Here is a 17,484-nt window from a genome sequence, read left to right on the forward strand (position 1 = left end):
GGAGACCGTTCTCTGTGGAGGAGCGTGCCCCTCTGCACACAGGGGCCAATGAGAGGGGGCGTAGATGAATCTTGAGGGCAGGATTTCCACCTATCACAAAGAGCAGGTGATGCAATCAATGCGTTCCATGGCCATGAATGGGAGGGGAATTTAGTCCCACATCAGTCAGGTAGTGCAACTATTTAGCTTATGACCTTAGAAGGGCCTCTCCGCCATTAAGATTGGGCTTTTGGGTTGGATGTTATTAAATGATATTAAAATGAGTTGTCCGTGCACCAACCATATAGATGCTCATGGCCCAAAGTTGAGGGAGTTGATGGAATGAATGCGCTCCATGGTCAGAAATAGGATGAGAATCTAGTCCACATCAATTGGATAGGAATTGTTTGAATTGTCCATATCTCAAATTTCTTATTCAAATTCAATCAAATACTAGCAGCCCTCGTCAATAACCCCTTGCTGGAGTGACTAGAGACATTTTCAGTGGATGATTGGGAGTCGGCTATTCTCCCTTGGCTGGGGATCTCCTCCTGTGTTCTACTTGTCCCCATCCCCCACTTCCCCTCCGATCCCCAGGATATCTTGTGTATAAGTTCTATAATTCATTAATCCTTATAACACTATAGTAGTCCTCCTATGATACTGTAGTTTTATATTATCATGTACTTCCTTTGTATTTAAAAAAAAAGAAAGTAAATTACATGTACCCCTAAAACTAATCCGTAACTCATGTAATGTCGGAGTGATCCACTCCCTATTAAGTGATGAGGTCAACATATTAGATTTTACTACATGGTCAAACTACTTTTGAAGAAGGGTAAACTTAAGGATGTACCCTTCTTTGCAAAGACCCCAAATCTAAAATGAAATCAATTAATTAAGGTTGAGCTTTACTCTCTACAAACCCTTTCATCTCCTCGAAGGTGATCTTCTAGAGGCTTTGAATAGATAAGTAGGTCCAAATGTCCTACGCACAAACTTGGGATTTCTCTCCAGATTCGTCCGAGCAGGAAGCCTTGAATTTGACTTATACGAGAAACTATCTCTAGTATAGTATATAAAATAACTCTGATTTTCAGCCTACAACTCCGAAAAAATATTCTCTCTAACTGCAGAAATGCCAGCAAAAGAAATGGATCTTAAGCAAAATTTTGAAATTAAATGAAACCGTTCCTCTCAAAACCTTTCGCCAAACCTAAGGAAAATTGCACCAGTCCCAGAATTATGATCAACAGCATACTCTGCACGCACTAGACCCAGCTTCACACCAACGCCATATGAGGAGCCTTGACCTGCTCGACGGTAATATTCTGTTGGGTTTCCCTTCACATCCTTCGAACTTCCAAGATCATTGCCATGTTCAGCAAAAGCATAAATGTGGGTGCTCCTCACGGGTACACGCAGCTCAGCTGCAAGCTGCATAACATCATAGGAAACTAGTCAGCTATGTAATTTGCTCTTTTCATATTTGTATTCAGAAAAAACCATGGCATATGATTGTTATGAACATGAGAATAAAGCTGTGTTTTGTTTCCTGCTAAATGCAAATATAGATATCACAGATACCATTTGTTATGCTCCCACATGGGAGAAATAACAAGAATAGAAAAAGACCAAGGAGAAAACCAATTGTTTGAACAGAACCATCCAACTTTAACATCCTCTAGACCATCCAATATCCTAATGTATGTGACTGAACTCATGAATTTTTTTTAGAAGCCCATTAAACTGGAATTTTTTTTATCGGGAAATATTGTTCCATAGACTACTTTTAAGGTCGTGAAAATTGATGAGAGGGAGATTCCACAGAGTGATTATTTTAGGTATCTGAGCACAATCATAATAAATAAAGAAGGAGAAATAGAGGATGATGTTATGCAGAGAATTAATATATGATGGACATAGTGGAGAGGTGCATCAAGAGTGTTGTGTGATCAAAATATTCTTTTAATACTTAAAAGGAAAATTTTATAGGACAGTCATAGGACCGACAATGACGTACAGTGCGGAATGTTGGGCAGTTAAGAAAAATCACATAAATAAACTCAGTGTCGCTGAGATGAGGATGTTGAGATAGATGTGTGGTATAACTAGGAAAGATAAAATAAGGAATGAACAAATTGGAACTGATTTGGGAGTAGCTCAGATAAATGATAAGTTGTGAGAAAGTCGTTTGAGGTGGCATGGCCATGATCAACAGAGGCCTTTAGATGCTCTAATACAGAGGGGTGGCTTGATTCAGATTGAAGGAGCAAAAAGAGTCAGGGGTAGACCTAAAATGCCTCTAGCAGAAGTGGTGAGGAAAGACATTCACTTTTAACAAGTATAGCTTTGAACAGAGATGATAGGAGGGTAAGGATCCATGTAGCCAACCCCATTTAGTTGGGATAAGGCTGAGTTGAGTCGAGTTGAGACTACATGACGTAGATCGATCAGAGGAAAATGATCTGGTGGTGGTGGGTACAGATCGTGGAAGACGAGAAGAGGGAGAGAGAGAAGATCAGAAAGTTCAATCGCAGGGAAGGGGAAGGAGAGAGAGAGAGAGGGGACATCATGGGGGAAAGAAATGGCACAGAGGGGAGAAGAGAGAGAAAGGAGAGAGGCAACAATCTCACTTTCAAAACAAACTAAATCAATCCGTTAATCAAATCATGGGGGCTGTGTAAGCATTACATGTATTTATTAAGCTGTAAAATAAAGAAAATCAGACCGATTTTCTCTCTCTCTCTCTCTCTCTCTCCTCCCCTTCCCCCACCTCAATTGCTGGCCATTATTGGAGTTTCTAACCAACCAAATAACTTAATAACAAAAAACTAAAAGACCCAACTTAAACAGGGATGCTTTGGAAAGAGTTCTTAGTTAAACTCAAAACTAACCTTATCTCCTCTAAACTGGGTCCCACAAGTAAGATAAACTTTATCTAACAAGACAATTGGGTAAATTACATTTGAGGTGCCCACTCTTTGACCAAAGGACATTTAGGGTGCCTAATCTTTTAAAAGTGATGTTTGGGGTTCCTTATTAGACTAATCTTACCTCAAATGGAGTTTACTCCTTCAATCCTTCTCATCTCTGCTCTCTGTACTCTCAAGCCACCCCACCACCCACCCTATCGGCTCCACCTCCACTTCCACCAACCCAGCTGACAACATCCTCCAAACCCATCAAGTACTTAAAGGACGGCCTGGTTGCATGTGAAATTGGCGAATTGCAGGAGTGGAGATGTATCCGAGAAGGCCGTGTAGGCACCGATCTCGAGAACATCAAAAGTTGTGGAATTCCTATGGAGAGGAGTGGAGCAAGTGTTGTTAGTGAGGAGAAGCAATTGCAGGGCCTCCTTGAAGTAGAAAGCAACCCTTTATAGGGGCTTCCCTACTGGGGAGAGCTGCTGATTTTGCTCCGCGCCATTATTCCCCTCTGTTGAAGATGATGAGGGAAGGCTTGTGGTTGCTGCTGTTGCCTCCGTAGGTAAAGCTCTTCACCCGATTCAGCAAACAGAACCTTGGGAGATCTGAGAGATCGGGTCAACCACAGCAGCATGGTGGGTGGTACTTCGATTGGGGAGAAAGGAGGTGCTGCCCTTCCTGCGAGAAAGATGATGGCACAAAAAAATCCAGGGTCTGAGGATGATGGACTTATGGTTGGTTTATTAGCAATTGTGAATTAAAAAGCAGAAAGCTCAAGATGTGTTTGCTGCTGCTGATAAAAAACATCAGGAGGTAAAGAAAGAGGGAGAGGGAGATTCGCAGGGAGGTTGTTAGGGGAAGAAGAGAAAATGGGTTGGAAGGGTTGCTACTGCTGTCAGGAATAAGCTAAGGCATTTTGTAATTAGGAGAAGCTGTGCTGGGGAATAAGCCAACCCTTCCACTATGGTTGTTGGTGGTGGTGGTGATGATGGTGGCGGCGGTTGTGGTAGCATTGCTATTTGCAGGAAACCCAGAACCGAGAAATCAGTCATGGCTAAGGCTAATGATGTGAAATTATTACACACAAACACTCATAAACACCACCCAAAACCACATAAATGACGCATTAGGACGATGCCATAATAAAGGAAGGGCTTTACTCTTTCTTTTCCGTTTCTGCTGTCTGTTGAACAGATGGCCACTGAGAGGCAGTGTGTTCAACACTATCGAGATCTTTTCTTGCAATCTAAGACTTGTTTCAGAGAATTTATAGCTTCAGAAAGAGAAACCCATTACAACAAAGATTTGTATTCCAGACCAACTCGCCAGAGGCCAAGAAAGGAAGAAAGAATGAATTCCATATGCAGATCGAGCTGCGTCAATGACGCTTGCTTCCCCGTGCGGGCGACATACAAGAATCAGATGCAAATTTTGTGAGATTGGTGAGCTCAAAGTCAAACGGTAGCAGCAGCAACAGGGGAGTGGTTGTGTTGCTATTTGCGGGACACCCTCCTTCCACTTGCTCCCTGATGCCGAAGAAATCGAAGAAGAGAAGTCTGAAACATTTGCAACTTCTAATACCCCCTTCCCTCGCAAACCAAAGGGCATTCCCCATGTCTAAAACACAGTAAACCCAGGACAAAAGCTCTCCAAAACAAACACAAAAGTGGTTGACGGTTGCGAGGAGGTGGAGGTGGAGCTGATGGGGTGGACCGGTGCGGAGATGGGAAGTGAGAGTTGTTAAAGGGTAAAATTGGAAATTTACTCAGCTTGGGGTAGGACTAACCTGATAGGGAACCCCAACTGTCACTTTTAAAAGATGACATACCCAAAACATCCTTTTGTCAAAGATTGGGCACCTCATACGTAATTTACCCAAGATAATTTCCTAACCAATAGCTAATGGAACCCACTATAATATTAACTACCAAATTAAAGTACTAATTTCGTGTACCCCCTCTAGATTTAAATTTTGGGCCTTATAATTGAGCTCAATACAAATAAAAATGTTTAAAACAAAAGCCCATAACCAAATACTATCAAAACAGACCCTAATGTTGCACCGAAACTGCATCACTACTTTATTAAGGTGTACACCTCAGTCAAGAGGCAAATCTTGATGTGTTCAGCCAACCTAGATTCTAGATTAGAAATTAAAGATCAGATCGGCTGCTCCACAAACCCAAATCTGAACTATTTTCCTGATAAAACAAAGGCTCATTGATTTATCTGGTTTCAGTAGCCTGCTGATGTAGGTTCATCATAGAAATTGGCTTATTTCTTTAGAAATAGGCCTAGGGTTGGGTTATATACATATTGGGCATTTGTTCCCAAGGGTTTTCTATGTATTAGGCCACTTTAATGAGCCTAAACTAGGGGTACATAGGTTGCATACGGGATTAGCCCAATACTTAATTTATTTTTATGTTTTTTTAATTGAACCGGTTCAAATTGGTTGCATCCAATTGGTTCAATTTAAGTGATCATGTGACTTGGTTAAGTGGTCATGTGACAACTTAAGTGGTCATGTGATGTAAGTTAGGCTGGATTAGGACTCTATAAGTCCAGTCATGTTTAAAGTCAATTTCTTTTAGTATTCTAGTTTCCTAGTCAGTTTAAGTTACCTAATAGGTTAGGGATAGGGTTAGGCCATTCCTGTTTAGTGTCTAAGTATATTTTTGAGTCTTCTATATAAGTTTGTAAGGGAGGCCAGCATTGAATACGAATTTTGATTAATAAAAACTCAGCTCTATGCTTGCTGCCTTTGTTGCTGCCTATGCTCCATTGTGAGTGTGCCTTGTGAGTAATATCAAGGTGAAGAGATTGGTGGCATAGTTGTCACGTCGTCACGGCGATCCAAGTCGGTGGAGGGGTGACATGTCACCCGCCATGGCGATCATATCGACCATGTTTTATTTTTTATTTTCTCTATTTTTAATGACATTTGGTATGCTATAATATATACCCTATAACATCAAAAGTTAACATGAAAGTGTACTACTAATCTACTATGGTTTAATTCATGAAAGTGTAATATCCATTAGTGTATATGAAATCATGGATTATCAAATAATTGATAGCAATAGTCTTGCTGATAATAAAGTTGAAAATTCATGAGAGTTGAGATATGATTCATATGAAAGTGACTACAAAAGTAACAAAACAAAAAAACAATTACAAGAACGTAATTTATATTGAGTGAATAAAGCTAATAAACAACCCATCTAAATAAATAAAAAAAATTGCTGATGTGAATATGTGATTGTGTATTCGTGTTTTCTGTTTCATTTTTTAAAATTTTTTTTTATGTTAAGGAAAAAGCATTAAAATAAAAAATGGTTAAAAAAATTTATTGTTAAAAAATTAAGTTTTATAATTTGAAACAACCATGTCGCCCGATATGGCCATATGTTTTGGTATTGCGCCCATGGCGGCGCTATGGCGACGACATGGAGGCCATATCGGTCGATATTCTTACATCATCTATATCGGTGGTCGATATGCCCACTTCTCCAGCGATATGACTCCATGGCGTCGATATGGCCACCCCATGACAACTATGATTGGTGGATCTCCTTGCATCGTGAAGATCGGGAGGGCTGTTACTTATCTCCTTGCATCTTGTAGATCGGGAGACCCCATTGTTCATCTTCAAAGCTGCTGCCATTGAAGATCAGTGTTCAAGTAAGTACTTTACAGTTTCAGCAATCACCCTTCTTCTCCTAATCCTCCAACCCTAGCCTTTACAATCTGCCCAGCATTCCCTTCATTAGACCACATCCAAACCCTCATTCATCCATCAAACCCTAACCTCCATTAAAACCCAAAGCCTGCAAAACAATTCTGCCCAGAATTGCAGAATTTTAAAACCTTTCCAAAGCCTATTATTTATATGTCATTAAAGCACCCTAGACCTGCACATTAAAACCCCATAAACCCCATTGTCATTGTCCAACCCTAACCCTAGTTTTGACCTAAATTAGAAAACCCTAACCCAATCGGCCAGCCCTTGTGTGTGACCCCATTACCCTGGCTCCTAGTGGGACTACTCCTACCTAGGACTACATTACCTGCATTGGGGAAAGAAAGAGAACAGAAAAGGGTTGTTATAGACTAAAGAACGGTACCCATGAATAGTAACTGAAGAGAAAGAAGAGAGAGAAAGGAGGAAGCCTTCTTGGCTACACAATTCAAATCCAAATTTTGTATTCTATTCCATTAACCATCATCATGGGGGGGTTTTGTATGAAAACAAAAGAGAATCTTATAAATCTAAAATTTTAGGCAGCTAGACTATAACTTAACTAACAAGGACTCTAAAATACTTAACTAATTATAATTGTTGAAGCCTAAGTGATACAATCCCGGGGTTTGAAAAACCCTTAATTTGGGTCACTATGGGCCCACCCATCAAATCAAGAGTATTAGTGGCAAAACAGTAAATAAATTGAAGTTGCCAAGGGAAAGTGGCAACCTGGTAAATAACCAGATTACTCAAGGGGATACTAGGTAAGTTGAAGAGAAATGGATATGAAAAAGGTTGAGGATTTATTGAGCAGGGGCAGATTTGGAAGTAAAAAAATAAAGGACACATATAGACTAGAGATAACAGGAAGGGTAATTTTGGAAGGTAAGGAAACGAGAGTTAAAATACCTCACAATAGAGGCTGTCTTCAACCTCAGAGTCGAACCAGCAGCAGAAAGGGCAACAATTTCGATATGGGAATCTCCAACTCAAGAGATCCAATCAATCTAAAGATTCAAGAGTAGTTTGTCAAGCCACTAATCTCTAATCCCCACCTAATAAATCACCCAACCAGCAATCCGGAAGTTGAAAGAGATCTTCTGAAACTAAACCACATGGTATTGTAGATACCAGGTTTGATCTCAGATTATTTACTCATGGAAGAATGGACTTTATGAATAAGATTCAAGGGTTTGTGTCGTATTGGGGAGAAAAGTGATCTCCCAAAGTTTCAAGTCAAGAGGTTGAGTCACCAACAAGATCTATCGAACTATACCCAACCCCGATGTACTGCAGATAACTGGAACAAGGGAAAACAGCAGCAGAATGGGAGGAATTAACAGAAAAGAAAAGAGGGAGATGGAAAAATAACGATGGGAATGAAGAGATGAGAGAGGGGGTAGCACACAACTCCACCACTGTGAAGAACAAAACACTCCAAATTTCATTCCATTCTAAAAATAATTTTGTTGATGACATTGCTCACATATATAAAGAAAAAATAAATAAAAGACTCCTATCTAAAACTATAATGGAATCAAACTCAAGTCTAAAAATAGAGTTCCAAGCTAATTTGGACTCTCAATCCTAGGTAGAAAACACCAATAAAGAAATAATTAAATAAACATTAAATTACAAAATACCCCATTAAATAGAAATTATCCAGGACAGCTCTATTGAATCACAAAACCAGGTTTGGACCCAGCCGAGCTTGCCCCGGGTTTCCAGAGAGAGTCAAAATGGTCCAACCATGGATGTGCACTTGTATAACTGTCTCTTCGAGATAACTTGAGCCCCACACAACTAATCAAAATAAGACTCTTTAATGACTAAACTAAAGCCAACCTAATGGACCCCACTATTTATTAAATATCTATTTTTGTAACACCCTTTAGACCCCTACTTTGGGCCTTAAAATCCAGCCCCTTACAAATAGGACCAATTTTTGTACTAGGTCTACATTATTCTCCCTCAGTCAGAAAAACTCGTCCTCTAGTTTTGTAGAAGAGTAGGAATAAGAACACTTGGATGTGTGCTTGCAGCTCCTTGTCTTCAATAGAGGAAGAATGAATTCACGATATGGAACAACTTACGTTGCAATAGGATCTTTCACTAGTTCATTTTCTGCTAGAAGGAACTGAATTTCCCTGACAGGCTCAGTTGAAATAGCAAGTTCTTCATCCTGTTCAAGCCGCTTTCAACTCCTTTTTGTCGTTAAAGAGCTATCATGCTGCAACCCTTTTGAGGACAATAATTTGTTGTAGATGAGACGGTTTTAAGATACGTTCCCTTCACGATTAAGGATGACCCTCCATTCTTCCATCCATGATTGACCAACTATGATGACATATTGGAAATGCATGACATCTAGCACCACGGACTGCAAGACAAGATTCTCATTCCTCCCTTTACAATTGGGAAAAATGAACTCTAGTCTCAAAATAAAGGTATTCATGGCCAGGTTAGGCTCTAATACCAAGTTGATGCAGCCAGCCTGATTCCAGAGTATGAATTAAAAATCAGACAAGCTGCTCCACAAGCCCAAGTCTGAACTGTTTTCCTAATAAAACAAGATTGGAAAGGCTCGCTGATTTGCTCCTTTCAGTAGCCTTCACTGGGGGAAAGAAAGAAGAGATAAAAGTTGCTATGGGACAGTGAACAGTACCTGTGAATGGAAATTGAAGAAAAGGAAGAGAGAATAGAGGGATAGGGGAGAACATTGAGCAAAGAGGAACCCTTGGCTACACAATCTAAATCCAAATTCTGTATTCTATTACATTAACCATCATCAGGGGGAAATTATTTATAAGAAAACAAATGAAAGCCTCCTACATCTAAAACTCTTAGATAGCTAAACTAACTTAATTAAGAAGGACTCTAAAACTAACTAGAATTGTTGAAGCCCAAATCTTCTAAATAACTTGGGCAGCACACAACTAAACGAAATAGAACTCTTCAATGACTAAACCAAAGCCAACCACATTATCTAATAGACCCTACTACTAATTCAATATCTATTTTCATACAACCCTTTAGACCCCCACTTTGGGCCTTATAATCCAGCCCATTACAAATAAAACCAAAAGAATTAAAATTCCATAACCATAGTAATGTAGTCCTAGAATAGGAGATAATCCGACTAGGAGCCAGGTGAAATCAGGTTCTGATCGAGTCTGTTGTTTGGGGCAGATTTGGGGCTGTTTAGGGCAAATTTAGGGTTTAGGCTAGGGTTAGGGGTGAATGTAATATATGGTAATGATCAACAGGTCTAGGGGGTTATTTTGATATAAAAATATTGAGATTTGGATCAGTTTAAAATTCCTGCAGAATTAGTGTTAGGGTTTCGGGTTTTAGAAATTAGGAAAACAACCAAAACTAGGGTTTCAAGTGGGCTGTGAGGGCTGGGCTTGGGTTCGAGTTTACCAAACAGGGAGGGGAAGGTTCGATCCAAATATGGGAGGGTTTTGATGGTTAGAAGTACTGATTCTGGAATTTTAGGGTTTTAGGTTTATGGGGGATGAGGGGATTCTAGGGTTTTGAACTAGGGATGGGGGCAGCAGTCAGGATCGAGTGGAGGGGTTACTGTAGTGATGTTGTATCTGAAGTTTGAAGGGATTTGGGTGATAGGCTATGGCTGGACAGAATTTAGAACACTAGGGTTTATGAAATTAAAACAGAAAATAAAGGGGGAATTGATTGGGAAGGAGAATGAATAGAAAAAACAAAATTTAAAGTTCAAACTCACCACTGGAATCCACCGACAGTAGCTTGAATGATGAAGGATGAAGCCACCTTCAGAGAGAGATCCTCCCAGCCATCACGATGTAAGGAGTCGCAGGAATCCACCCACCCTTTCCACCTTGAAATCCACAAGGATGCACACTCAAAAGAGCAAAACAGCAGCAGCAGTCGGCCAGTAGCAGGAAACAGTTTTTTAAATTCAAATTTCAATGGGGGGGAGCCTCCCACGATTTCTACTTTTATGATAAAGGGCCAATGGCCAAATCCTAGTACATACTAAAGTCTCCTCCTTCTAAAATCGTGGAAGGGAGAGATTTAATCTAACTTAACAAATTTAAACAGTAAATTGACAAAGATACCCCTACTAACTTAAAATAAAAGAATCTAATTTAAAAGAAGATTTCATACTAGCAAATAGGATATAAGGACCTATTAACCAATAGGAACACTTCACTTAAATTAGACCAATTGAACCAATTGGATGCAACCAATTCTAAACCAGGTCAATCTAAAAACATAAAAATAACTAAGTATTGGACTAATCCCACATGCAACCTATATACCCCTAGTTTAGGCTCATTAAAGTGGCCTATTACATAGAAAACCCATGGGATCAAAGGCCCAACATACATATAACCCAACCCTAGACTTATTTCTAAAGAAATAAGCCCATTTCGGTGATGAATCTGCATCACATAAATATTAAAATAGAACCAATATTGGGTTTGCATTACATCTCTTGCACCTCATTGCTTCATGCCAGGCACTACTACACTATGGTTCATGCATGTGCATGACTTTAGTCCATGTACCTCCATGGTTGGATTGTGCTACTCAGCAATTGTTCAACCAATGCAGCCTCATACCCTTGCTTGCTTGAGTAATCAAAGCATGCTCTATGATTCTAAATATTGGTTATAATACAATGCATAGGCCTCATTATCTAGTATGCACTAAAGAACTTAGATTTTCCTAATCTTTAATGCATGGTCACGGGTAAAGAGTGTTGGACATGGCAACCATACTAAATCTAGACAATGGGGGGCACACTCACACACACACCCAAATGTATGTATATTTACATACATATATACTCCTCTATGTATATAAAGTATCTAAAGAAAATCTTTCATGAACAAAAAATAGAGTAACAAAAACAAGTAGCGTATAATTTGAAAAATAGGACACAAGGAGGTAAAAAAACCATAAAGACTAAACTAGTAAGTAATACGAATGCTTCCCACCCAAAATTATTTCTTTAATAGGAAAAGGTTTTTCTAGTCTGACACCAATATTTGCACATGGCAAATTGGATAGAGCTGAAATTTTGGGCACAGTACAAGTTTCAGCCAAAATGGAGTCGGCCAAGTGGCAAAATAAAGCCCTAAAAATCCAGCGAAAAAATAAATGGCAGCTGAAATACAAGCGAATATGCCAAAACATGGGAGGGTGCATAACTGAAATTGAGTTTAAAAATTGGCATATGACCATTTTCTAGATATCCATATAACCAAAATTGCAACATCACCCTTCCACGTGGCAAAACTTGGTGCTGGACTAGAGAAAATCTCTAGTCTTGGCAGACTAGAACTTTTTTTCCTTTTTCGAGAGACTAACAGAAGTTTTCACCAGCTGCCAAGGTTAAAAACCAAAAAAACGAGTAATATAGATTAAAAAAACCAAAGTTTTTCTCCACGCCTTCAGCAAATCTCACAACACAACTCAAGTTGCAGCAGCTTCGCATTCATTGTTTTTATGTCGTTCCAAGAGGAGGCTTTGATCATTATTCAAGTTGCAGCAATGTCACAAGAAATGCAGACAGGCTCTTTTTCGCCTTAACTACACAAACAAACATGAAGCCTACAAAACTTATACCTATGATACATCACATGCAAAAGGTTACGAGTTTATTTGAAAGCTATGAAGCATAAAAGCAGTACCAACCTCCAGGATGTTTCTGCAAGCTCCAAGCTCGCCCATATTGTATCCCCTCACAGAGTAAGGTCCACCGAGTGTAAAAGCATCATAACTGGGGAGATCTCCCACACAACCACCATAATGGCCATGAAGGACCAATATAGGGGGTGGTGGATTACCAGCACCTTCCTCAACCTGCTTCAACTGGACGAAGCGGGTCACCGTTAGCTGATGGCGATTAAAGAATGGGAACTTGCTGCCAATTCCAAGGCCTTGGTCCAGCTGCATTTGGTTATGAATATGGACTTTAGTTGAACAAAAAGAAATTTCTTCTATAAACAGAAATGCAGAATAAATGAGAAAAGAGAAATATACAGATTTGTTTACATTTATCATTTAAAAAAAACACTTCTTAACAAGACTATAAATATTATTTCCATTTTTTATGGCAACTCGAAATGTCCTGTTTCCATGAATTTGGCAAAATAACAACTACTTGAAATATTATCCACACCTTCATTTCAGTAACAGCCAAGAGCACCATTGTAAATCGACATCGCCCCAAAGTTTTTCAAAGACCCAATAAACTATAAACAGCAAACAAAACAGTGGCTTGAAATATATAATTTATTTAATCCAGAAAATATCTATTCTACAGTACATTTCATTTCTCAAATGGTAATGATTGATACTAGGGTGCCTCGTGATGATAACTGCAGACTTCTTTCACCATAAAGCTGATGATTATCAAACCCATATCATAAAAGAAAACAAAAGGACACATCAAGGAGAATTTAGCTTTTAAGAAGGGAAATACAGCAAAGGCCTCCCAAATAGTACAAATTCGTATTACTTATAAATTGTGCAGTAGAACAGTAAAAAACATAAAACCACGAAGCACCTCGCTCAGTATAATCTGGGCAATGATTCAGGATTAATAATAGTTTGGTTGATTCAATTGTGTAATAAAGTTGAATATCATAACCAAATGGTACATGGCATACAACAATAAGACAAACACAAGCATTGGAGATTCACCTGAAACACATTCCTCTCACCCACAATGGCTCCATTCACAAACTTGGTGTTATCGCGTGTAATATTTGCCTGTGCAAATGCCATCCGATCAATGCCAGTGCCACTGAGAGTTGTCGGAGGTCCATCTGCAGTGATTCCTCCACTTGGCAATTGCCGCTGACCATTAGCAGAAATGTGACTGCTTTCATCTCGTGTTGTTATTTCCTCCATCACCAATCCATACGTAAATTTGCTCTGCCGAGTGAAGCTCTAAAAAGTGCCAAAAGAAAATCAGGATGATGCTGGGGAGCTGCTCTATTTCACACAATTTTCAAGCCTGTTTGAATAATATAGCATTAATAGAATGGAAGCATTAAGACCTACCTCTGTTATATTGGCTTTGAAGCCTGCTCGATCAACCCATATGGGTGGAACTTCTTCAATGCCAGGTCCACCCGTGAAAACTGGGCTCAGTTTCCGGCTGTTGAAGCAGCTTGCACGGAAAGTACGGTTGCAAGGATTGTATACACCATCAAGATATGGATGTACATACTCAAGCTTGAAAGCAAGATCATCCTGAACAAGAAATTACACAAGCATGAAACATAGCCTAGGTCACATAAAAGGAATGTAAACTACAGGCTAATAATACCTGTGGATTGAGGAAATTGCTGGTGGTTACTGAACCTAGAATGGATCTATTCAGCCCATTGAGATTCCGATGCTCAAAGGAAACGGTTCCCGAAGGCTGGATTGAAGCCTGAAGGTAGCAACATTCAGAAGTTAGCCATGGCTGAAAATATGTCCAACTGCAATCCACGAATAAAAGAGTTTACATTTCCCACAGATGACATGTATACCAGGGTGGGTCGACCTTGACGTCCAGGAACGATACTCCACTCTGTGCTGACTTCAGCTGTCTTTTGCTCGAGCTCCTTCAGCTTTATCTCAACTATGATTCCTCCATCGTTCTTTTCATCAGGCCGTGGGTTCACTTCAATATTGGAGAATAAAGCAAGAGAATTTATGTTCCTGAGAGCTTGTTTCCCCGCTTCTATATTGAAAACATGGCCTTGTCGAAGCTAATGTATTGGACACAACAGAAACGTTTAAAACTCAACCAAGAAAACAGATTAAAGATCACGTAGAAACCATCGTTCACTGAAACTGAATAAATAAACTTACTAGACAGTATATAAACTGACTAGATGAACTTATAAGACAAAGCTCGTTACCTGTTTGGGCAATTCTCTCCTGACGACAGCAAGTTGGGTATTACCCTCACAGACATTCCCAAGCTTATCTTGAAACTGTACAACCATTTGGGTAATATCTCCCTCCACAACCTCACATACCACCTCCTTCGTGTTGAGATTGCCGAAATTCACCACCTGCGCACAAGCGTAGCCTTCGTCGTGGTACCACTTCTGAACTCGGTCCCGAATCCTCTGTAGTAACCTGGCACTGACCTTCCCCTGCTCCCTTAGCATCTGCAATACCTCGCGTTGAACAGGCAGCGGCAATAGACACGGCCTTGCCCTCTCAATTCTCCTCTTGTAATCCTTCTCCTGACTCCGGAAATACTCCAGTTTCTCCTTATCAGTCATGTCAGGGTCCATCTCCACGGGCTTGGACTGCGGCATCAAACCAACATTGATGCAACGGAAGGAGTCTGCCGACTGCCACGTGCTCTCGGTGAAGGAAATCGTGATACCGAGGGTTCCATCGGGTTTGCTCTTCCCTTCGAGATCTACCTTCTCGAACATCCCACATGTTGCTAGGGTTTCAAGCTCCTTCTGAAGATGGGCTTTGGTGTAAATACCGCCGGGTCGGAGGGAGACCATCTCGAAGAAGGAATCTTCGGTTCCGACGGTGGCCCAACGGCGACGGTCGAAGAATAGAATCTCGGAAATCTTGTACTTCTTAAATCCGCTGAGCTTTTTGAGCTGAACCACGATGTTGGCGGGAAGACCATGCGCATCCCATTCTTGAGATTGAGATTCTTCTTCTCCAGCTATTGCTGACGGAGAGAATAACCGCGACCATAAACCGCCATTATCACCTCCACCTCCATTGCCATTCCAACCCCAACCACCGCCACCGCCACCGCCTCCATCGACGGGTCCGCTGTTGCCCGGGCCGTGACTGGCGAGAGAGAAGAGAGGAGGGGCAGAGGAGGATAGGTGAAAAAGGAGACCGGAGGCAGCACAGAAAGCTAGGGCTTTGGGGAGAGAGGGGAGGATTTTAGGTTTAGGGAAGCAATTTGAGGGGTTCGGAAGAGGAAGTGAAGTGGAGTGATCGCATTTGATGGTGGTTGAAGAAGAAGAACGACAGTGTGAAACGGTGGGATGAGAGACGGAGGAGGTGGCTACTCTGCGTGGGGAGCTGAGGGAAGGGCCGAGACTGGGGCTCAGCAGCTGCACCGTGCCGCAGAACGCCATCGTCAGTGCCCCGTTGAGTGTTGACTGACTATTGCTCGATGAGGGAGGAAAGGCGGACAAGGATATGAACTGATCCCTGGCGAAGAGAGAATCGGAGAATAGTATTGGTATACGGGTTTCGTAGCCCAATACGCCACTCACTCTCTCTCTCTCTCTCCCCGGTGGGTAGGGGGAACTGGGTGTCTGGGATAAGGAGAGCGAGTGCCCAGAACAGGAGAAGAGGGTCACAGACTCGCACTGCACGCAGAGCTGTGGGCTGTGGGTTTGGCGAAACCTGGCAGGCCCAGGCTATTTGCGGATTGTTCCTATCGTGTTACGATAGGCAGGTATGAACTGTTATATTCATATGAAGCTCAATTCTTTCCTCCTTTTTATTTGACTTCAATGCTCCATGATCCCAATCTAACGAAGGATTATCCAATTGAACTCCTCTCCAGGGAGCCCAGCACGCCCAAGGAGCATCCAGCCATTGGGTTGTGCCGCGCACATCCCTAGATGTGTGTTGAGATGTGTGTGGCACAGCCCAACCCTTGGATGCCCCATGGGTACTCTCTGGGCGCTGAGCTCCCTGGAGAGGTGCCGGATCCAAGATTATCAGGCTTGCCCATCTTCTCAAAATATAAGTATGTTTATTTTAACAACAACTGCTTAGCACAGTTGGTCTCGAGTTCGAGTCTCGTGGTTGTTACCTTCCCCCCTCCCCAGTCCCCCCCCCCCAAAGTAAATTATATATAAAAGCCCCCAATCTCAAAAAAAAATAATATATATATATATATATATATACATATTTTGAGAAAAGAGAATGCTACCTGAGCGCATGGGGTTCGCTGCCCATGTGCCCAGATACAGGGGCAAGCAAAAATGACTGCCATGCCCCTAGGAAATACAGTCAATAATTTAGCGGTCAATAAGTGCATGAGGATCGAGTGTTCTTATCCCATGATAAAAGTGTTGACGATGTTCATAAAAGAATTCGTACACGAGAGATTCTCTCATCGACTTCATTAAATAGAAAGAGTAGGGGTGTTTATGTCATTTTAGATGGGCATTTATTTCAATCTAAGTGTGTTTAATGCAACTCTTTTACTTGTAAGTATGTATAAAACTTTCAGGAAACCGTTCTCTGTGGGGGAGCGTGCCCCTGTACGCACAGGGGCCAATGAGAGGGGGCGTAGCTGAATCTTGAGGGCGGGATTTCCACCTATCATAGGGAACGGGTGATGCAGTGAATGCGCTCTATGGCCATCAATGGGAGGGGAGTTTAGTCTCACATTGGTCGAGTAGTGCAACTGTTTGGCTTATGACCTTGGAAGGGCCTCTCCACCATTAAGATTGGGTTTTTGGGTTGGACGTCATTAAGTGGTATTAAAATGGGTTGTCCATGCACCAACCATATAGAAGCTTATGGCTCAAAATTGGGGGGAGTTGATGCAATGAATGCGCTCCATGGTCAGGAATGGGATGAGAGTCTAGTCCACATCAGTCGGATAGGAATTGTTTGAATTGTCCATATCTCAAATTTCTTATTCAAATTCAATCAAATACTAGCAGCCCTCGTCAATAACCCCTTGCTGGAGTGACTAGAGACATTTTCAGTGGATGATTGGGAGTCGGCTATTCTCTCTTGGCTGGGGATCTTCTCCTCCGTTCTACTTGTCCCCATCCCCCACTTCCCCTCCGATCCCCAAGATATCTGGTGTATAAGTTCTATAATTCA

At 41.2% G+C, this 17,484-nt stretch overlaps 1 protein-coding gene across 2 annotated transcripts; it reads right to left on the reverse strand.

Annotated features, from left to right (window-relative positions):
• Window positions 1–1,116: 1,116 nt before the first annotated feature.
• On the reverse strand, window positions 1,117–15,878 carry LOC122644883 (protein TOC75-3, chloroplastic-like). Of its 2 annotated transcripts, none has more exons than XM_043838253.1 (7): window positions 14,562–15,877; window positions 14,187–14,408; window positions 13,979–14,086; window positions 13,711–13,902; window positions 13,348–13,596; window positions 12,337–12,591; window positions 1,117–1,416 (listed from the first exon to the last, which is right to left on the reverse strand). In XM_043838253.1, exons 1-7 carry the CDS (start codon window positions 15,765–15,767, stop codon window positions 1,177–1,179), a joined length of 2,472 nt encoding a protein of 823 aa, XP_043694188.1. In that variant the 5' UTR covers window positions 15,768–15,877; the 3' UTR covers window positions 1,117–1,176. The 2 variants fall into 2 exon arrangements, with proteins under 2 accessions (XP_043694188.1, XP_043694192.1); XM_043838257.1 differs by lacking the exon at window positions 1,117–1,416 and adding an exon at window positions 9,156–9,260 and having other exon boundaries at window positions 14,562–15,878.
• Between the last annotated feature and the right edge of the window lie 1,606 nt (window positions 15,879–17,484).

The sequence above is a fragment of the Telopea speciosissima genome, chromosome 1 (assembly GCF_018873765.1).
Source record: "Telopea speciosissima isolate NSW1024214 ecotype Mountain lineage chromosome 1, Tspe_v1, whole genome shotgun sequence".
Lineage (NCBI taxonomy): Eukaryota > Viridiplantae > Streptophyta > Magnoliopsida > Proteales > Proteaceae > Telopea > Telopea speciosissima.